Source organism: Siphateles boraxobius, unplaced genomic scaffold (assembly GCF_051911475.1).
Source record: "Siphateles boraxobius isolate OS27281-9 unplaced genomic scaffold, OSU_SipBor_1 13, whole genome shotgun sequence".
Taxonomy (NCBI): domain Eukaryota; kingdom Metazoa; phylum Chordata; class Actinopteri; order Cypriniformes; family Leuciscidae; genus Siphateles; species Siphateles boraxobius.
The window spans coordinates 4392769-4415594 of record NW_027508733.1 but is presented as its reverse complement, the minus strand read 5'-3'; the positions used below and the strand labels follow the sequence as shown (position 1 = coordinate 4415594).

General features: G+C 36.5%; 4 protein-coding genes across 5 annotated transcripts; 1 reads left to right on the top strand and 3 right to left on the bottom strand.

The window, feature by feature from the left end:
• Nucleotides 1-546: 546 nt before the first annotated feature.
• Nucleotides 547-6505, bottom strand: dnase1l4.2 (deoxyribonuclease 1 like 4, tandem duplicate 2). 2 transcript variants are annotated; one of them, XM_077225393.1, is made up of 9 exons: nt 6469-6505; nt 4652-4741; nt 4483-4577; nt 4307-4393; nt 4065-4177; nt 2301-2413; nt 1894-2051; nt 936-1032; nt 547-851 (listed from the first exon to the last, which is right to left on the bottom strand). In XM_077225393.1, the coding sequence occupies exons 2-9, from the start codon at nt 4730-4732 to the stop codon at nt 738-740; spliced, it is 858 nt and encodes a 285-aa protein (XP_077081508.1). In that variant the 5' UTR covers nt 4733-4741; nt 6469-6505; the 3' UTR covers nt 547-737. The 2 variants fall into 2 exon arrangements, with proteins under 2 accessions (XP_077081508.1, XP_077081507.1); XM_077225392.1 differs by lacking the exon at nt 6469-6505 and adding an exon at nt 5286-5557.
• A 34-nt stretch (nt 6506-6539) lies between these two features.
• On the top strand, nt 6540-14612 carry dnase1l4.1 (deoxyribonuclease 1 like 4, tandem duplicate 1). The gene is made up of 10 exons (XM_077227095.1): nt 6540-6597; nt 7811-7902; nt 8153-8241; nt 8326-8412; nt 9260-9372; nt 13120-13232; nt 13792-13949; nt 14022-14118; nt 14262-14313; nt 14393-14612. Exons 1-10 carry the CDS (start codon nt 6540-6542, stop codon nt 14395-14397), a joined length of 864 nt encoding a protein of 287 aa, XP_077083210.1. The 3' UTR covers nt 14398-14612.
• A 1743-nt stretch (nt 14613-16355) lies between these two features.
• LOC143735337 (uncharacterized) lies at nt 16356-18837 on the bottom strand. Its single transcript, XM_077225496.1, has 4 exons — nt 18540-18837; nt 18234-18289; nt 17758-17845; nt 16356-17602 (listed from the first exon to the last, which is right to left on the bottom strand). Exons 1-4 carry the CDS (start codon nt 18772-18774, stop codon nt 17568-17570), a joined length of 414 nt encoding a protein of 137 aa, XP_077081611.1. The 5' UTR covers nt 18775-18837; the 3' UTR covers nt 16356-17567.
• Nucleotides 18838-19941: 1104 nt separating this feature from the next.
• Nucleotides 19942-22741, bottom strand: LOC143735339 (translation machinery-associated protein 7). The gene is made up of 4 exons (XM_077225499.1): nt 22640-22741; nt 22235-22290; nt 21758-21845; nt 19942-20131 (listed from the first exon to the last, which is right to left on the bottom strand). Exons 1-4 carry the CDS (start codon nt 22653-22655, stop codon nt 20097-20099), a joined length of 195 nt encoding a protein of 64 aa, XP_077081614.1. The 5' UTR covers nt 22656-22741; the 3' UTR covers nt 19942-20096.
• Nucleotides 22742-22826: the final 85 nt, after the last annotated feature.

Genomic DNA, 22826 nt, shown 5'->3' with positions numbered 1-22826 from the left:
TAAGCCTTTCCTGTCCCTGGTGATGAACTATTGGAGGATGTCACAGATTTACAGACTATTTTTGACCACCTATAGTACGGTCTACAAAATGATGGTACAAACATTCATTGTTACCAAATTGTTGTTTTCTTGCCCATTTAATCTCATTTGTGAGGTTGCTTCATTCCTTGGTGAGGGTAAGTGGATTGCAGTAATTTATCTTATTTTGGTAATGTAGACATTATGCTGAAGCTTATGTCACTAACTGATGTTTCCACAAGCCTTGTTTAATTTTATTGTTTACATTTTTAATAAGAGTTCGCTAGAGGTGCACGAGGCATGATTATTACACAATAACTATGATCTGCTATTTGCTATCACGTTTTCCTGCCAATTCATTGCTTGAGCATGAGTAAAATAGTTTGATAAAATAGCTTTGCTGATCTTTATTTGCTAGCATTTTAATAGTTGCTTTCCAGATGTACACACACATATTTACTAACACATTTAATTACACTTTAGGCATGAAATTATACGTTTTTGTTGGACAAAAAAAATGACATCAAATAAAAAATGAAAAGTTTATTTCGAGAAACTTGTGAGCATTAATTCTTGTGAACTACACAACAACAAAAACAATTGTTTTGAAATTAGTTATTTTTAGCCCTGATTTTCCTTATGAAGAGGTAGCTTCTCTCCTTCAGAAGAGTGATGTTTCAGATCCCATACGGTGGTGCAGTGGCATCCCATCATGCTTTTCATTTTTTAGTTTTCGTTTTGGAGGTCTTTGTTTTGGTTTTGGAGCTAGTCTTTGCCGCAGACTTCTTCTTCAGACTCACTTCTACTGGATAATGATCACTGATCTCCAGGGCCTGCCATAGATCAATCATATCAATATATTAATTACTTTATACCACATTAAAAAGTTAGATATGCATTGTGATGAATATACTCACCATTTCCTCCGAAAGTTTGTAGGCTTCCTGGAAGTTAAAAGGCTTCGCAGATTTTGGCACAACAGCTTGTAGCATGTCTTCTTTATACACCACAATTCTAGAAAATTACTTGCCATCAATATTTTCCAAAGCTTAACATGAAAATTGACCTGCCATTTTATGCATTTAGTCGTCTAGTTACATCTAAGCTATGATTTGCTCATCTTTTAATCAATAGTAATAATTTAACATTCATACTCTGAAGGTGCGGTCACAGGTGTCAGTGAGTGTTTACAGGCGAAATCCAGTCATTTCAATTGGAATCCATTGGGAATTTGGTGTGATGGCGAAGAGTTCACCACATTTTTCTCTCATGTTCATGTTTGTCTTGTGAAATTGCTGTACTGACCAACAGAAGGTTTCTTGGTTTGAAAGTGTCTTCTATGTGAGCTGTGCTTTATGCATCCCTAGACTATCGAAGATAGACAGTTGACCTTTTCGCTGAAAATGCGCCAATGTGACCACACCTTAACACCATGTCTAAACTGGGAGCGATTATTGAAAATGATTCTGTATTTTCAGCTTCAGAAACATGAATATTTGTATTCTTGTCACCATTGTCCTGTGCATTGGGTTCCCAACACCAAGTCCAAACCTATTCATTTTAACCCCCAATGTAATACCAATTTAGCATTTTAATCAACAGTAATTTTTTTGTTCACCTTCTACCAAATTTCTTGGAGTATCGCAATAATATTGTATCGTGAGTTCTGTATCTTGATATGTATCGAATCGTGACATGAGGGTATCATAACACCCCTAGGGATTATAATCAGCTCTATTTACTTTTGTCGCATTGCGATGCGCCACTGCATCCAGTGTAGACAAGGTGTAAGATGCATTTAAGTTATGAATTCTTAATTTTTAAACAGGCTAGCAGATGAAAGGTGAGTAAATTATTGATGTATCTCCGCCTCACCTGTCGTAGGTGTGGTCATTGGACTGTATGACTGTGGTGTCAACATCGTCCTCGATCAGCCAGTGGAAATTGGGATCACTGCGGATTCTGATGCCCTTCATCTTCTTCTTGGAGACGTAGGCGCCGTCTGCATTGAAATCGCCAAGGATCATGACGTTCTGTAGGACGGTATGTGTGAATTTTCTCTCAAACTCTAATCAATGTTTGGTTAAACTCAAGTTCACTTGTGTGTTAACCTTAGGATTGCTTTATTTCCCCATTAGATAAATGTCCTTGAGATGTGTACATTCACACATTTGCCAGACTCTTTATCCCCCCAAAAAACTTGCTGGACATTCAGCTATAGGGTACATTTTATCATTACATGCATTCCTTCTGGTATTGTGTTCTGGAAGTGTTAAACTCACATCTGTTTCCCATTTATCTTTGACGTGCAAAAACACATCATATAGTTCATCCAGTTCCTTCTGTGAGTCTTTGGGTTTTGTGTGAACAGGAATCAGCACCAAATCTTCCAGCACTGGAAAAGACAAACACAAACAAAATTGACTAACAATGGGGGTGCAGGTTGTTCATGTGATCCAACTCCTAAAACATTCACAGTTATGTAGGAATGTGCAATTATAAAAGAAGGGTAAATAACAACTTTCGTTTTGGTCTGTTTCTCAAATGGACTTCTTTTATGGTGGTTTTATATTTGTTGTTGAAATCTGAAAGTGCCATTACCCATTCATTCCCACATGAGGGTGAGTAAATGATGATAGAATTTATTCTATTTTGGGAGAATGTTTAATTTAAATTTCACTTGAAAATGCATGTACTATTAGGAGTCTAGGCTCTAGAGTTGTTCCAGAAAGTGTATTTGTCTAAGGTTTAAAGGGTTAGTTCATCCAAAAATGTAAATTATGTCATTAATTACTGACCCCCATGTCATTCCAAACCAGAAAGACTTTTGTTCATCTTCGGAAAACAAATGAAAATATTTTTTATTAAATCTGAGCGATTTCTGTACCTCCATTGACAGGCTACGCAACTACCACTTTGTTCATACAGAAATCGTAAAACAAATCCATATGAACTGAGTGGTTTAGTCAAATGTTTTTGAAGAGATTTAATCGCTTTATATGATGAACAGATTGCATTTAGGCTTTTATTCGCATGTATAAACATTGATCAGGGAACAAAAACAGAAGCTCAACCGAACCTGCTTAATGCGTGAGAACAAACCTCATTTGTTCTTGCAGAAGCTCAAACGTGCCACACTACACGAGAATGAACCTCATTTGTTCTTGCAGAAGCTCAAACTGTATTGTCTTCTTTAAATCTGAAACATCACTCTTGAAGTCTTGGAGTTTTGACGCCAGAAGATTACAAGGAATAAAATGGAGTTGGTCTGCAGAAACACAACTGCCGAACCAGCCCTTAAACTATATTTTCCTACAGTTTTCCTATAACACTCCACCCATGGGATCAATACATCTTATACATTTTCAAACTCTGCACCAATGTTGTTTATAAATTCATCCTTTTGCTTGTTGTGAATCCAGCCTGTTTTGAAAAGTGGAATGAGAGACCCCGACTTATTTATATTAGAGTCCCCCGCTCATCCTACAAATATTATTTAATGGCAGATTGAGATGCACAGCTTACATTTGTACCATATATCTAATGGCAAAATGACCCAACATATGCAGACATATTCCATGCAAGCACATTTCATCCTTCTTACAGGCCTACACAAACACACATACTCAGATGATTATAATAGCAGAATAAAAATGGCTGTTATACTTAAATCTTTATATTCTGATGAATAAAAATCGTCCACAAAACGTGCTGCGTAACACGAGAAATAACCTTATTGGTGTGTGTGGAGCTTCGTTTTCCACAATTGATGTTTGCCTTGATTAATGTTTAGCCTATTTCTGCATAAAAACCTAAAATAAATCTGTTTTATTTGGACTAAACCGCTTGATTCATTTGGATTAGTTCTACAATCCCTTTATGAAAGTGGTGGTTGCGTAGCTGTTAGTAGAGGGACAGAAATCTCTCAGATCTCATCAAAAAGATCTTCATTAGTGTTACAAAGATGAACAAAAGTCTTACGGGTTTGGAAAGGAAATAATGACAGAACTTTTGGGTGATTTATCCCTTTAACAGAAGCAGATTACCTGTGTGTTTACACTTGAAACGCAGAATGAAAGGCTCTCGGGAGAAAGCGTCCTCATCGCCCTCTTGATTGTCTTCATATTGGTACGTGTCGACCAGTTCAGCCTCGTCTTCTCTTATTGATATGAACAAAATAGTTTTGTTAGTGCCATATGAATGACTGTTCATAATTAAACATCTCATTTCTGATTCAATTAAGCTTTTTACCCCAGTTTTTATTCTGATAACATAATTCTGATAATACCTGTAGAAACAGACAAACTGCTCCTTATAAAGAGTCCGTCCCAGCCTGGCGCTTCCCACCATAGTGAAAGGACGTTTCTTATTAGCACTGTGGGAGAAACAGTGAGTTAAATTTGGGTTGAATTCAGGCTTTTGAGATAGTGTTGATGAAGCGAATCTCTGAAGGTTCACACAGACCCGGTGCTGTTGAGCTCCTGCAGGAATTTGGCTATAGCTTTTCCCGATTTGTCCACCACCTCCAGCACAATGATTATACTGTACCGAGAGAAGATCTACAGGGAAACAGTGTTGAGGTCTATTTGTTTTTACTATGTAATCTTCTTGAACAGTCCGATCATAAACTCACCTTAATGAGATATTTCATTATGTTTTTGTTTGACAGCTTGCTGGAACCCATCCGTCTGATGTTAAAAGATGCGATCTTCATGGTTTCGATCTAAAGAAGAAAAACCAGAAAAACAAGTTAAAGTGAAATGAGTTTCACGACTATAAACTCTTCAAACCGGTTGCATATTTTCAGGTCTGTTTTTTGGTCCTTCGTGCCAACTCTTAATCATTTCTATACAGTTTTCCTGTCGTAAATCGTCAAAGGAAGTTTAAAGGACAATTCAAGGATACATTGTACACACAAAGGAAAGACCTATAGTTTACTGACATGTCAGTTTGTGAAGGAACACAGCAAATACCACAGACACAGAAAAGGAAACCACAGCGAGTTTCATTTGGAGAGTTCGAAAACAAAATGCAATCCACACAACACAAAGTTTAACTTGATTGAATAAATTAATCCAAGAATTAAAATAAGTCCAATGCACAAGTATGAAATTAAAAACAACATATTAACCCATTCAAAGACTGCCGTCTATAACTTAACTTTTTTTAAAAATATGTTAGATATCTATTATTAAAAACATGCGACGTGTTTTATATATTTACATTTATTGTAATATAAACAAACAAACTTGATAATCAGCTCTTACCAAAGGTGGTTTGTTTACTATGAAGTCTCGACTTGTCTTCCTGTGTTGGCCGTTAGACAGCTAGTGAATAATTAATGATGGCTCTGCTCATTTAAAAACAGACCATGCCTACTTCCTCTTTACATCAGATAAGGTTTCTGTCGCACAGATGTCTCGTAAAATGGAGAATTTGTAGAGGCCACACTAATTGTTTCCAGCATGTATAGAAACATGTAAATGTATAGCAGACTTGACTGGAGGGAACCGCATATAGGCTCTTGTTTTTGACTGTCAAGTCAAGCGCTTTTTGAATGAATTTACATATCTGAAACCCCACCCATCAAGATAATGGTGCAGTCCAGGCTCAAGCCGGCAGAATATGTCGTCTAACACTTGTTGATAGTATGTGGTCCAGTTTGGTGCATTTTTTTGATAACACTTTATTTCACAGTCTCCTTGTTACATGTAATTACTGTAGTAATAACTATAAATGATGCATAATTACATACAATTAACCCTAAATCAAACCACAATCCTAACCCTCTAGTTAGTAAATAGTGAAATATTATTACTCAGTACTTAAATGTATAATTACACTGTAACAAGAACACCTTAAAATAAAGTCTATTTTTTAAACATTATGTAAAATGGTTCTGTCTGTCTGTCTATCTATCTATCTGCAAACCTGAATACCCAACATTTCCCGCCCTTTCCCTGACAGAATTTTTTAACAGACATCATATCGAAACTTTGTTGTGGCGTAAATGTTGTTCTTGGCTCATCGATTTTTACTTTACTCATATTTCACTTCGCCATGGAGGCATTGACTGCATTTCAAGCGTGAAAAACAACACAGGGCCTGGATTGTCTGGACATGAAATCCATCCCAACGACAGTTATAAACACAAAGAACCTGTCAAGTTGAATGTAACATCTACAGTATGTAGAGAATTATTGAACTTCATGTTATAATTTAACCCAACATCCACTTTAACCAATGTCCCCATTATCAACGACCTTCAACTGCAGGATTTGTGATGTAGTTACAAAAACAAGCACTTTGCATCCTTTAGGAAGCAACTTCCTGCTACACCTGAAACATCCTTCTTTGCTTTTTCTTCCTTAGTAGATTAACGACCATACAATTTATTTGTAATTTTAAACCCTTTGTGCCAGTCATGAGGATGATTGAATTGTAACTCACCTGCGCTCTTTAGCTTTCCACTTCGAAGTGAGTGTTTGCCAGGGGGAGGAACTGTTTTGTTGTTTCGAGGGATGTCCAGGTTGGGGCCGCGCCAAATCACTCTACTGGTTCCTGCGACTAGCCAATCAGGTCACAGGTGTCCAATTTTAAGGTGTCCAGCTGTTTATATGAATCAATACAGTCCATTTCTTCAGTGAATCTTCGGACCAGTGCTTGGGTAAGTTGGGGTTTGTTCTTTGATTTCTTAAATCCATAACTTATTTTGGTAACATTTTATTTTAAGGTGACATTGTTACATGTTACATGTACTTATACTAAAGTAATAACAGTAAATTAGGCATAATTACAAGTAACTAACCCTAAACCAAACTCTAACCGAAACTCTATAGTAAGTAGTATATTAAGTAGTTAATTTATACGTAAAGTACTAGTTAATTAATATTACTCACTACTTATTTGAGTAAGTACAATGTAACTACTTGCTTTTTTTTCAAACTTCTTGTTTTTTTTTATTTAACTGTTTTTATATTGCTAAAATGTTGCTTAGAATTAAAATGCTTGAAATTAACTTTTTTTTAAACAACACCCACAAATAGGAGTCGTGTTAGTTAATCCCCTGGACTTGTTTCGGCTTGTGCGGTGTTGAATGAGATGGAATGTGAAAACACTTTCTTTAAGTGTGTCTTTTCTTCGAAATCCATGACTAGAATCTATACATCCGCCATCATCATATACGTTTTTGGGTGGTGTCGTCATGTCCATGACAGATGGTCTCCAGAGTGCAGATTGGATTTAAAGGCAGTTTTTCTTCTTTGAAATTCTCCGTAATGTCTGAGAGCTGAAACGAATTTCTGCCCCATTCAGAGAGCCATTGAGAAACCCTCCGGGCATAAAAGAGCCCAAGACCCTGAGATAGTTTCACACAGATCTGCTCTTTCTTCTCCAGCAATCTGTGCTGATTTAATCCAGTTGCAGTTGTGAATAAGATTTGCATTGAAAGCCCATTTCCTTCTCAACCTGATTAAATGTACCCCTTTTTTGATTCAGACAGGATTAAATAGATTTTAAGCGTTGTTGGCCATTTAGACGAGATTATCTGTCTGTTGATCTCTTTGTAAACTTGTACTATAAACAGGTTCTTTCACTTGTCAGTCATAAGAAGATCACAAGAACACAACAAACAGGATTTTTCACATTATTTGTTGACAACTTGATTACAAAGAGTCTAAAGCGCATGATTTTTCATTCATTTGTATTCAACCGCCATTATAAATATAATAGCCTGATTTTCCACTAACGTTGCACATCTCTAATTTGATTTCTTCTGTTTCATGTTTAACAGATATCATCATGAAGGTCGCTTCTTTCAACGTCCAGAAATTTGGGAAATCAAAACTCTGTGATCCGGCCGTGCTGAAAACCCTGATCAAGGCAGTGTGATTTTACTATCATTCATTTGAAACCATTTCTTTTGTTTAAATGACAGATGGTTTAGTTTTTGTTAACGGTAATAACCCTGATCAATGTGACGCCCATTCACACCTAATACAGAGTCACATAAATACATCCCATTTGACAGCGAACTCCCTCTTGGATGAGTCTGTAACATGTTATTTATCGTAATGACTGATAATCCTTCAAGGGAGGAGTAGCAAGTATGAAATAATGGCTTGTATTTCTGCAGATAGTGTCACGCTATGACATTATCGTCATTCTTGAGGTGGTGGATTCTAGCGGAGCTGCGGTGGAAAATTTTCTCAAAGAGCTGAATAAGTGAGTCAAACAGGTGTGTTTTTCCATGAGGAAAAAAAACACATTATTGCATGACAGTAGTAACCATGGCCGCTCTTTCAAGAGGTCCAACAAGGCAGATCCTTACAAGATGGAGATCAGCACACGCCTGGGAAGAGGAAATTACAAAGAACAGTTCATGTTCCTTTACAGGTAACAGTTTCATTTTGAAGTTGCAATAGACCATGAGTCAGTGTAGAAAACGCCTGAAAACAAACACTGAATGTTCCCCAAACATTCCCATGGAAGCTTGTTTCCGCCACAGAATAAAAAAATTAAAAAGGTAATTGCGACTTTTTATCTCAGATGATATAACGTTGCTAATGTGAGTTATAAAGTCAGAATGGTGAGATATAAACGTACAATTCTGAGAAAAAGTCAGTCTTTTTTTCCTCAGAATTGGACTTTATAACTCGCAATTGCAAGTTAATATCTCACAATTGCGACAAAAAAAGTTAGAATTGCAAGTTTATTTCTTGCAATTGTAAGTTTATATCTCACAATTTTGACTTTATAACACATAACTGCGACTATATCACGCGATTCTTCAATTGCGAGTTTATACCATGCAATTCTGAGAAATAAAGTCAGAATTGCGAGATGTAAAATCGCAATTGTGAGATAAAAAGGCGTAGGTATCTTTTAAAAATGTTTTAAGAACTTTCTAGGAAGATTCTTTTAGGTAGGTTATTTTTGGAACCAAAAACTAACCTTTCCAGAACATTTCAGGGAGTTTATTTTGTGACAACGTAACTTTACATGTATTTAATAATAGATCTATAACAAATTTTTAAACAAAGTTAAGTTTTAGAAGACAATCCTTGAATGTGTTAATAAGGTGTTTTTATTTTAGTACTGGTGCATTGGCGCGTTTACATAGTCTTAAAAGCACGGCAACGAAAAAAAAGTCTTGTTTAATTATTTACAGATTAGAGGGTGATACAAGGTTAAAAAATAGTAATACCCCCACTTAACTACATGATCTGTTTTAAATATAAAGGGTCAGCATGGTGGATTTGGTTGGGTCTTACCAATATGGTGACAAACAGCCTGGAGATCAAGATGCTTTTGCCAGAGAACCTTTTGTTCTGCGATTCAAGTGTCATAAAACAGGTAAAGTACAACATATTATCTCCGTCTAACGTCATGAGTGTGAATCTGATTATCAGGCACGTGCAGAGGGGGGGGGGGGGGGGGGGGGGGGCTTTGGGTGCTCGAGCACCTGCACTTTTGCCCCTCGGTGCCCAAAGTGCCCTTTTGTCAAGGCAAAATGTTCTCTCCTTTTTTTTTTGTAATTAAAGGCCCTTTTGTGGATGCCTGCCCAATCTAACTATTAGTAAAATTAATGAATATTAATTTAGCCGTAAATAAAATGACCCACATGATGACCTTTCACCTGACGAACTCATCCGGGACGATTCCTCACGCTGCACGCGCATTTTTTAATTCGAGGGGTCTGGTCTTTTTATGTTATTTGACTAAAAACTATTATTTTTACTTTAAACTATTATTATTATTATTACAGTATTTATTTAAAAAACGTATAGTGCCATAAAAATTATCATCACAAATCTGGTAAGAGTTTAGGCTTATTATCACATACCGTTAGGCAAGGGTAACTTTGGTTTGAGAAGTGGTGGTGTGGGGGGGGGGGGGGGGGGGGGGGGGGGGGGGTATTTTCGATTTGAATCCCATTTCCTGCATTTACAGACATTTAAGGACATTGGTGATGCAAAATCCAGGAAATCATTTGATTATAATGATAAATTCTGCCAAAAATAATAGTAGGCTATCTATGTATATAAGAAAAAGATGTCTTACTTTGTTTAATAGGGCCCGATCGCCAAGACTTAAGAGAATAATTTTATAAAGTAAAAAATGTTAGCTATTAATGTTTGGTGTGTAAATAAAATTTAAATAATGTGAGACTCAATTTCCACTGTAATGTAGAAACAACATAAAGACAGAATAATGTCTCGATGAAATTAGGCTTCATTTTATTAGGCTTCAAAAAATAGTGAAAAAAGTGAACTTAAAACAAACCTCACATAAACCCATAATAGATGTCTTATTATGTTGACTTTCTGTCTAACAGCTGTGCCAGTTGTCTAACATGTATGAAATATACAGACATTTGAGAAAGTTTATAAAACGGCATAAATTATAAATTAAATATTAATTTAAATAAATTAATTTAAAATATTTTATTTGGTTAATCCGTTCTTTAGTCAAGAGCAGTTAGTAATTTTCTCTTTTCCTTTTGTTCTTTGGTTAACTTTACTGACAGAGAGAATGAGTGGCTGCTGTCACTTTAAGATCTGCCGCTGCTGACAGGATCTCACGCGTCTCATTCTCTCACAACTCTTTACTTCCATTTAAGATACTATTTAACTAATTTAAGACTGTTCTTGTGGGATACTCGACAAAACGGACATTTTGGCATAAATGTGTGTGTGTTATTGTTAGGTTCTGTCTTGACTACTTCGTTGCTGACAGAAAATGCAGCGGTTTAAAGTGGACTCGTTTTCATGGTAGGCCTACAGAATGTTTATTTTTTAGTAAGCTACACAGAATGTTCTACATTAATATATTTAGCTAATACAGTCTGAAGTTATTAAGCAGCAGTGTAGCTCGCCTCAGTCAACGTAAGGCTAACATCAACAGGTGTAACGTTAGACAGAAAATATGATTATCCTGACCTGAGCAAATTTACTGAATCAACCAATTCACATGTCCTTTCTTTCTTTTCATCCATGATGACATTAAAGTCACCTGTTGTTGTTTCTGGCGTTGCGCTGCAACCGCTAACGTTATTCCTGCTCATTAGAACTGTCAATGAGCTATTTTTAGAGTGCACGCGAAGTTCCTGGACGTGGACGCGCGCGTCGACACAGGCTCGGTCCTGCTCCTCCGTTGCTATGACGGCGTGCGGTTTAAAATCATAACAAACGAATTTGAAAGTGGGGGGGACACAAACGGGATTTTGAAAAGTGGGGGGGACATGTCCCCCCTGTCCCCATAGGAAATTACGCCCATGCCGTTAGGCTTACCAATATCTTATGTTTTATGTGCAGAAGCCTCTGTGAACATCTCCCCTAGTACTATTATATAGGCTACTATTATTATATTATTATATTATAGCAGCCTGGGCAGAATCTGCAGCTTTACAGCAGGCCAGTGAGCTAGTGAAGGTTCCAAACACTGTCAGCAGTCTTTACATGTTGTCATGGTCACATAAAAATGATTTAATCAGCTAATATATCTCTATATGTTTGTTTTAATGTCTACAGTCTCAGATCAGCTCCAGCAGTATCAGCAGCAGCAGCAGTAACAACAACAGCAAAGGCAGCAAACTCACTTAAGGACTTTAGTAAGAATGTACCAGAACAGGTATCACATTAATGTTAAAAATCTTGTAAAGTATTAATTGCTGTTTCTGTTTGCTTTGTTTTTATTTTCATTGTATAAATGTAACTCTTGTATTTGTGTAAATCAGTTTATGCCATGAAAATAGCCATAGATGCTGATATGGCATTAAATAAAACTGTACTGTACGAAACATGGGCCACGTTGATTTAGTCCTACACAGTTTAGTATAACAGCTGTTCTTTATTATTCTGTATAACAGAGAAGAAAAAGCCATCAGGTTGGGACAACTTAAGATACTTCAGTTTCTAATCCCAGAGTTATTAATAGGTGCACACTGCACATTAATTATTTTTTTTTAACTTTTAAACGTAAAATTTGTCTTTTCTGTTCTGTTTCTTTTTCAAAATTGCATCAATGCATTTGCTACTGTATCGATAGAGAATCATCCGTATTGATATATTACTGTATTGATATTTTGAGCACAGCCCTATTTAAAGCCTTGTTCCGCATGTGCCCCCTTTTATACTTTGAGCACCTGCCCCTCCAGAGGTCTCTGCACGGCCCTGCTGATTATTTTGTGCACAACACAGCGTATTATTTATTAGACCAGGGGCCGGTTTCACAAAGATGGACTTTGACTATGGCTTAGATGTAGTAGATAGTCAGACTTCAGACTAAATCAGACCGTTGCAGAAAGCATTTTAAGACTCTATCTTAAGTAGAACTACACTGCAATGCATTCTGGGTAAAATAAGACACTTTTCAAAACAAAAAACATGGCGGATCGAGTAAGCACATTCAACCGCTCAGTGCAGTTTACCCCAGAGGAAAATATGTGTTTGTTAGAGGAGTATAACAGTTACAAGGAAATTTTACTTGGGAAATTTAGCGGAGAATGTAGTAACAAGAAGAAATGTTTAATTTGGAAAAGGATTGCTACGACAGTTAACGGCGTTAAGACATACAGAAAAAAAAAAAACTCATTATTATATATTTCCAGTAGGATACTGCGGTCCCTAAAAACCCTTTCCCTTCTCATAACTCTCTCCATAACGCCGTCAGAAAACCACAAATTAGGAGCCATTTTCCCTTTTCTTTTGGCTGTTTGTAATGTAACTGATTGTTACTGTTGGTTGCCAAGGTAACAGAGTCTTAGACCTGAGTTAGCGTCTAATTTTTTTGGTCTAAATTAAGTCAGTCTTAATTTTTGTGAAACAGTCTAACTTGCATTAGACTAGTCTATGAGCCAATTTTAGACGTGTCTAACACTATAGACCAGACCGCTAAATAGTTTTGTGAAACCGGCCCCTGGCTACGAATTTCAAGCTAATAAATCAAATTTTCCTGTATTGTGTAATCTCTTAAATCCCATTTGACAATCTAAACAACTGAAACTGAAATCTCACAGGCTGAATTGTATTAATCTCTGGGGACAGGCTTTGACAGAAGGTGTTTATTCAATTATTATTAGCAGTGCTAGTGTCTCGGCAGTTTTGGAGGATTTGGTGCTAATGCCCGTCCACACAAAGCCTGAGGATTCAGTGAAGGAACTTGATGAACTGTACGACGTGTTTCAGGATGTCAAGAAGAAATGGAAGACCGATGTAAAACATAATGCACACCTTTAATACCTTTATGATAATCAACCATTGGCTGATCCATTAAAGAGTCAATATAGCTACTATATGTGACCCTGGATCACAAAACCAGTCACACGTCGCACGGGTATATTTGTGGCAATAGCCAACAATACATTGTAAGGGTCAAAATTATAGATTTTTCTTTTATGCCAAAAATATTGGGGTATTAAGTAAAGATCATGTTCCATGAAGATATTTTGTACATTTCCTACTGTAAATATATATATCGCAGATTAGGCGATTTTCTTAATATTTAGATTTTTTTGCTACATACGATTCCAGATTTTCAAATAGTTGTATTTCGGCCAAATATTGTCCTATCCTAACAAACCATAGGCTACATCAATGGAAATCTTATTATTATTTTTTTTTTAAATTGCACATGTGACTGGTTTTGTGGTCCAAGGTCACATATTTTAGGCAATGAGAAGCCATGCATTGTTGATTTTATAAAATGGTTACAACATAGTACAAAGTTTGTAACATAAAACAAATATATATTTCGAACATATTATCTTTACAGAACATCATGATTTTGGGGGACTTCAATGCAGATGGTAGTTATGTGTCTGATAAAAAGATGAAAACAATGCGCATCCGCAGTGACACAAACTTCCATTGGCTGATCAAGGATGACGAGGACACCACAGCCAGCACACGCAACGACAACACTTATGACCGGTAAAAAATTACACTGTACAATAAACACAAATTAGGATATCATTGTTATCAATAGCACATGTTCATGCACAGGATTGCGGTATATGGAGACGATATGCTGAACGCTGTTGTTACAAATTCGGCAAAACCATTCAACTTCCAGAAGGCCTTCAAACTGAAAGATGAGGATGTAAACAAGAATTTTTATATTTTATTTGAACTTACACCACAGCTTATCTAATCATACTTACCATCAAACATGAATTATTACTATATATTTAACTTTGAGGACTGGTTTAGGATGTTACTTAAACAGATTTAATGTCTTCACAGGCACTGAAAGTGAGTGACCACTATCCAGTAGAGGTGGAACTGAAGAATAAACGTAAGACACACAATACATCAGCAAAATAACTACAACTACATAATGAAAAGAAACTATAACAAAAGACTTTTGTGTTTAGGTTAATCAAAGAGGATGAAACATTGGGAGACATGAAAAGTGTGACTGGAGAGCTGAATATAAAGATGGATAAGCTTGAACAAACACTACAGCGATTGAGTCGTTTACATGAGAATTTAAACTTGAAATGTTAGGATGTTGTATCATTGTGTTGTCATGAGCTTTGCAAATATGTTTCACAATCAAAGACATTAAACATCTGAAATTCAAATTTATACAAACTTTATTCCTTTAAAGTTTTATTTACAAAAGAAATATAAAGTGTCAATAAAATAATAATAATAATAATTTGACGTTGCCATTGTGGACCCAAATCATAAGTTGGTGGTTTTGAACAGCAAGCAAATACACTAAATCACATTCATTTCTTCCCAGACTTCTTGATTCCACCTCAGGCTATAGAAAGAAAACAAAGGAGAAATGTTTGTTTACAAAAGCTTTATAGTAAAATTTTGTACATTAGATGAAAAAAGTCAGGGGGGGGGGGGGGGAACAGCATTTAAATGACATATTAAAGAATGGCGGGTGGCTTTATGTGTCTCTTACTTAAAGGTCCTTCCGAGCAGCCTTGGCTTTCAATTGTTCCATTGCTTTCGGTTTCTGTTTGAAGGCTATGTCCTTCTGTAGTTGGTAAATAAAACAAGGAATTGGTGCAATTCAACAAGTCATTAAATGTACAAACCATTAGAACAATCAAACTTTGACTGGTATGTAAGATTTTGATTACTCTAAAAACACGTAGCTAATCTGTCCACAAAAAATGTTTAATAAATAAATGTAGAATTAATCAATTCTGACCCTACCATCTGAATGTTGCTGCAATAATTGAGACTCCTCAGACAACGTTTTCCCCTCAGAAACAACATTTTCCACATCTTTTACTGCACTATTTTGCTGTGCCCGTCCGAATTTTTTACTGTAGCCCATTTGCTTCAAAGTTCTCCGTGTTGTGCGTTCGGAGATGCTCTTTTGCACACCTTGGTTGTAACGTTTGGTTATTTGAGTGACTGTTGCCTTTCTATCAACTTGAACCAGTCTGGCCATTTTCCTCTGACCTCTGGGATCAACCAGGCATTTTCTCCCACAGAACTGACGCTCACTGGATATTTTCTCTTTTTCCGACCATTCTCTGTAAACCCTAGAAATGGTTGTGCGTGAAAATCCCAGTAAATCCGCAGTTTCTGAAACACTCTGACCAGCCCGTCTGGCACCGACAATCATACCACGTTCAAAGTTACTTAAATCCCCGTTTTTGCCCATTTTCTTCCACTCACCGTGTGTGTGCATGCGCGGCTCCTCTGTTGCGCGGTCCCGCACACTCTCACAGGCTCTGATTGGTTAAGAGGCCAGATCGACGTAATACGTAATGTTAAGATCCTCAGCTATCATTGGTTCGTGCGTCGTCATGTTTTGCCGATCTTCGCCAAGTTTTGCCGAACTTACGCACAACTTTACAGTAGTCATGAGGCAATTCATGAGGGAAACTCAAATAGACTTCTTTTTTAAGAAAACATCCTAAAATAAAAGTCTTTGTAGCATCTTGGCTAATTTTAACTCAGAGATAAGCTAATCAGATCTGAAACAGAATGTTTCTCTTAATTTGTTTACAAAGATCAATTTCAAAATTCATTCAGTAGCCTATATTTGATCTGTTGTATTATATTAACATAATAAACTACATAACCATAATCTTGAGAATGAAAGCTTTGTTTAATATACGGGTTATGTTCATCAAACATGAACGATATTGGAAATATTCAAATACGTTTGTATACTCATTGTCGCTGTGGGAATTTAAACATTCAAATGCTGCTATATGTAAATTAAAATTTTAAAACGATGCTTTTGTGTGTGTGAAAAGTAGAGATAAGCTTTGTAATGATACCACAACTGACTTTCAATGTTTCATCAGGACTCTGAAATATTAAAGGACGGTCTTAATTACGTAATCCCGGACCCAGTACCAGGTTTACGAACTTAATCATTTATTAAACAAGTTTTTAAATTTTTTAGGACTGGTTTAGTAAGTTCCTAAAACAGATTTAATGTCTTCAGGCACTGAAAGTGAGTGACCACTATCCAGTAGAGGCGGAACTGAAGAATAAACGTAAGACACACAATACATCAGCAAAATAACTAAAACTAGGCCTACATAAAAAAAACTGACTGGAGAGCTGAATATACAGATGGATAAGCTTGAACAAACACTATATCGATTGAGTTGTTTACATGGGAATTTAAACTTGAAATGTTAGGATGTTGTATAGGCTAATTGTTTTGTAATGAGCTTTGAATATGTTTAAAAAAGAATACAATGTCATTACAATCTGAAATTTAAATTTACAGTCATTACAAACTTTATTCCTTTTAACCTTTTTTTTTGCATGAGAAATATGAAGCAACTAGAAAAAAATAATTTGACATCGCTATTGTGGACTTAAATCATAAGTTGATGGTTTGAACAGCAAGCAAACATACACTTAGGGGGCTTTTACACTGGGCTCGTTTGCTGCGGTCCGAGCCCAGGCGCGATTGTTCCCGGCGCCCCCGCAGCGCTGGTCTGGTTTCACACTCAACTTGATTCTATCGAACTCTGGTGCGTTTGCGTGTATCTTACGTCATTGCAAACGTGCACGGCGCATGATAGAAAACACGACGCGGGTCAATATATTGTGTTTTTTATTAATTTGGTGCTATTATGCATAGCTGAGTAAACAACGCAGGTTAACTGTGTGTGTGTGTGTGTTGCATGTCTTTCCGCTACTTGCAACTGGACTCTTTTGAGGAGACAGTGGATTTCCATTAATTTGTTGCCTTGATTGCACGCACTATGCGCGAATACACTGCAGACTCACTCTTGCTCGTATCCAGGGTAAATCTTCATCCCTTACGTGTGTTTTATTTAACTTAATACATCATAATCAGCTAAAACGCATGCGCAGGATACTTTACTTCCTGAACAGGTGCGCACCCGAGTCCGTGTTGCTTTCACACAAACGCGAACCGCAGCACGGTTCGGGATTAACCGAACTCAGACCACCTCCTCCAGGCAGTCTCGAGTTCGATACCCCAGTGCGCACCCGGGTCCCATGACAGCGTTCACATTAGCGATTTTTCATGCGAACCGTTCCCCGTTCCGAACTAAACTGCCAGTGTGAAAGCCCTCTAAAACGCATTCATTTCTTCCCAGACTTCTTGATTCCACCCCCAGCTGTGGAAAGAAAACAAAGGAGAAACTTTGTTGACAAAAGGAACAACTCAAAAGCTTTAAAGAAATATTTTCTACATTATAACATTAATAAATAAAACAACAAAAAAATGCATTTAAATAATAACAAATGACAGGTGGCTCTATGTGTCTCTTACTTAAAGGTCCTTTTCCAGCAGCCTTGGCTTTCAATTGTTCCATTGCTTTCTGATCCTCTTTCTGTTTCTGTTTGAAAGCCATGTCCTCCTGTAGTTTGTAAATAAAACATGGGATGAATGTGTGCAATTTAACAGGTCAAGAAAATGTACAAACCATTATTTCAAAATGTTCAAACTTTGACTGGTAAATAAAGTTCTGTAAACTACAAACGTCTTGAATTATACATATGTAGATTAGAGAAATATTTTTTTTCTCGGGGAGCATGACCTCGAACCACCTCACATTTGAATGCTCGTGTCTGTGGTAATGTGGACTGGTGTGGCTACAGTGCCAGAGTTGAATCATTGTCCCAGTACGCCCCTGTCTGTAGTCATTACTTTACTCTAAAGAAAGCTGATCTGTCCAGTTCACAAACCATAATCTCAGTGTTTATATATAAACACTTCAGCTGAAACCTCTGTACGATTGAACTTACATCATCCACATCCTTCGACTGCTTCTTAGGAGCCTTGATGGGTTTCTTTTTACCTCCTGCATAAAGAATAAATCATTTAGGTATATAAAACTCACATTTTGAAAAATATTAAATATACGTAATAAGAATTTTTTATTTTGTGTGTGTGTTTGGAGTATAACAATAAAAGAAAGGCCCAATATCGACTTCAAAAAGATTCAAATGCACTGAAATGTTTTAATACAGCTAAGCATCGTGTACAAAAAAAACGACATGTTTAAAATCTATAAATCTCCCGGCAGGATCGGAAAATGTCGTTTTTATTACCTGCAACCAGTCTGGTCATTTTCCTCTGACCTTTGGGACCAACCAGGAATTTGTTCCCACAGAACTGACGCTCACTGGATATTTTCTCTTTTTCGGAACATTCTCTGTAAACCCTATCTATGGTTGTGGGTGAAAATCCCAGTAAATCCGCAGTTTCTGAAACACTCTGCCCAGCCCGTCTGGCACCGACAATCATACCACGTTCAAAGTTACTTAAATCCCCGTTTTTGTCCATTTTCTTCCGCCCACCATGTTCGTGCGCGCGCGGCCCCTGTTTTGTGCGGGTGCACGCACACCCTCCCAGGCTCTGATTGGTTAAGAGGCAAGATCGACGTAATACGTAATGTTGAGATCCTCAGCTATCATTGGTTCGTGCGTCGTCATGTTTTGCCGATCTTCGCCGAACTTACAGCGTTACTTACTGTAGTCATGAGGGAAACTTAAAGAATGGACTCATTTCTGAAGAAAACAGCCTAAAATAAAAGTATATGCATCATCTTGTCTAATTTTAGCTCAGAGATAAGCTAATCAGAGCTGAAACTTAATGTTTCACTTAATTTGTTTAAAAAGATCAATTTCGAAATTCATTCAGTAGGCTAGCCTATATTTGATCTGTTGTATTATATTAACATAAACTACATAACCCATAATATTGAGAATGAAAGCTTTGTTTAATATATTGGTTATGTTCATCAAACATGAACGATATTGGAAATATTCAAATTAATAGTCATAGGTACGTTTGTATATTCATTGTCGCTACTAGAGTTTTAACATTCAAATGCTGCTATATGTAAAATAAAATTTTAAAACGATGCTTTTGTGTGTGTGAAAAGTAGAGATAAGCTTTGTAATGATACCACAACCGACTTTCAATGTTTCATCAGGACTCTGAAATATTAAAGGACGGTCTTAATTACGTAATCCCGGACCCAGTACCGGGTTTACGAACTTAACCACACTTAACATAAAGACATGAGTTATTACTGTGCATTTAAATAAACAAGTTTTTAATTTTTTTTAGGACTGGTTTAGTAAGTTCCTAAAACAGATTTAATGTCTTCAGGCACTGAAAGTGAGTGACCACTATCCAGTAGAGGCGGAACTGAAGAATAAACGTAAGACACACAATACATCAGCAAAATAACTAAAACTTCATAATGAAAAAAAAACAATAACAAAAGACTTTTGTGTTTAGGTTAATCAAAGAGGATGAAACATTGGGAGACATGAAAAGTGTGACTGGAGAGCTGAATATAAAGATGGATAAGCTTGAACAAACACTACAGCGATTGAGTTGTTTACATGAGAATTTAAACTTGAAATGTTAGGATGTTGTATAATTGTTTTGTCATGAGCTTTGAATGTGTTTCAAAAAAATCAAAGTCATTAAAATCTGAAATTTAAATTTACAGTCATTACAAACTTTATTCCTTTTAACGTTTTCTTTACATGAGAAATATAAAGCAACTAGAAAAAATAATTTGACATCGCTATTGTGGACTTAAATCATAAGTTGATGGTTTGAACAGCAAGCAAATATACACTGAAACACATTCATTTCTTCCCGGACTTCTTGATTCCACCCCCAGCTGCGGAAAGAAAACAAAGGAGAAACTTTGTTGACAAAAGGAACAACTCAAAAGCTTTAAAGAACTATTTTCTACATTATACAGACCTGCCAACCTTGGATTTTTTTTGAGTAGCATCAGGGTGGGGGGTGCGGGGGTGTTAGCTATTGCAGTGAAAGTCCAAAATTTCAATACGGCTCAAAACCATTTTTAATTAATGACTAATATTGCATTGCATATAATGTGTGCTGGTCAGCTAGTCTAAAATTAAGAAACCCCTAGAAAACAGTAAAAAAACAAACACAAATAGATGTGTACATTTAAGATAGGCTACTTAATGTATTATTCCAATATCCAAATATGATACTAAATCACACAGTAAAAAGGAATTTTATTTGTGCCGTGTCTTTGCATTTGAACATTGCATATTTTAAACAGGACACACATTAGCTGAATAAACGTTAGCCAATACAAACATATTTCTAGAAAATAGTTGACAATGAATAGACAGGAGTCCGGTCACATGACCAATAATAGAAAAACGAATCACTTATTCTAAAAAGAATATCAAGTATATGTTAGACGATTCCGACATATGAGGGCTGTGTTAACAGTAAAACGTCTGTCTTTTAACGAATTTTAAAAACACGGATGGATAATACAAAATGCTTTCTGACATTTTGAAAGAAAAAAACTTTAAAAAAATAAAAAATTTAAACTTAGCCCCTCAATTTACAATTATCTTTTCTCTCTCTGTGCGCGCGGTCTGTGTTTGTGAGAGAGAGCTCGCGCAGCACTGATACAACGGTTAATCCATAAGTAACTAATGCGCTAGTTTTCATACAAAATCATTATGTAACATAATTAGGTACTTTAGTTATTATTAACACAATAACGTAACACATGCAGACTACGTTTCTCAACACTGAGAATGAATAAAACGCCTGTTTCTCCAGACTCACGTTTATCAGTAATCCGCAAATTACAGAACTTTCATAATCACTAAGCCACAGCGATTTTAATTTTATTTAGATTTATTGTTCATCAATACTAAAGCATTTTATAATTTGCATGACTGAATGATGTTTTCCTCTTATCTGAGTGACCATGAATGACGAGTATTTTAAGATAATCCATGTGATCACTCCCGTGTGATCATCGAATCCAGATTAAGTTAACTAAAAACAATATTTCAACTTTCCACATCCACCCCAGCCCGTTTACCTTCAGGAGTCAGAAGTGCTGTGGCTAACAGCTACTGTAGCCTACTGTCCTCGCTTATGAACTCAGTCAGACTGCGGGCCGCGGGAGTGGAAGAGGATTGAGCGGGATTCTTTATTGCTGTCGATTATCAGTCTCTTTTTAATGATAGGCTTTACGCATCTGTCAATCATCCCCGCTTGCTATTTGGGGAATGAACCCAGCGCTATGATTGGTCGAACTCCGCTTCTTTTGCTGTTGCTTGATTTGAGGACTGCACGTGCACAGAAGCGTCACCAGGTTTTTGCGTAGTTTAGAGTGACAAATCGTACCACCATACTTTGAGGTCAAAATGCGTACAGGTTGGCAGGTCTGCATTAAAACAATAATAAATAAAAAATGCATTTAAATAATAACAAATGGCAGGTGGCTCTATGTGTCTCTTACTTAAAGGTCCTTTTCCAGCAGCCTTGGCTTTCAATTGTTCCATTGCTTTCTGATCCTCTTTCTGTTTCTGTTTGAAAGCCATGTCCTCCTGTAGTTTGTAAATAAAACATGGGATGAATGTGTGCGATTCAACAGGTCAAGAAAATGTACAAACCATTATTTCAAAATGTTCAAACTTTGACTGGTAAATAAAGTTCTGTAAACTACAAACGTCTTGAATTATACATATGTAGATTAGAGAAATAATTATTTTTCTCGGGGAGCATGACCTCGAACCACCTCACATTTGAATGCTCGTGTCTGTGGTAATGTGGACTGGTGTGGCTACAGTGCCAGAGTTGAATCATTGTCCCAGTACGCCCCTGTATGTAGTCATTACTTTACTCTAAAGAAAGCTGATCTGTCCAGTTCACAAACCATAATCTCAGTGTTTATATATAAACACTTCAGCTGAAACCTCTGTACGATTGAACTTACATCATCCACATCCTTCGACTGCTTCTTAGGAGCCTTGAGGGGTTTCTTTTTACCTCCTGCATAAAGAATAAATCATTTAGGTATTTGAAACCATAATAGCATGATCAAAATAAACTCACATTTTGAAAAATAGTAAATATACATTGTAATAAGAATTTTTAATGTGGAGTATAACAATAAAAGAAAGGCCCAATATCGACTTTAAAATGATTCAAATGCAGTGAAATGTTTTAATACAGCTAACGCAGATAGCATCGTGTACAAAAGAAAAATACTGAAACAAAAATCGACGTTTAAAATCTATAAATCTCCTGGCAGGATCGGAAAATATCGTTTTTATTACCTACGACGTTTTACACAATCAAACTGTCATGTTTAGGGGTTTTATTTTTTTATAAATTTTACCTTCTCTTCCAGACATGTTGCTCTAATTATTTAGCTAATGCTTTTTCCGCGCTGTCAGGACCCCAGCTGTTACCCGGATGTAGTACGCCCGTCTTGTGCCTGAGAGAGAAGAGAGTCTGATTCAATTTGGCGAATCGATTCGTTCGGTTTGAGCCGTTTGGGTCGTAGTGTTCATAGACATCATATG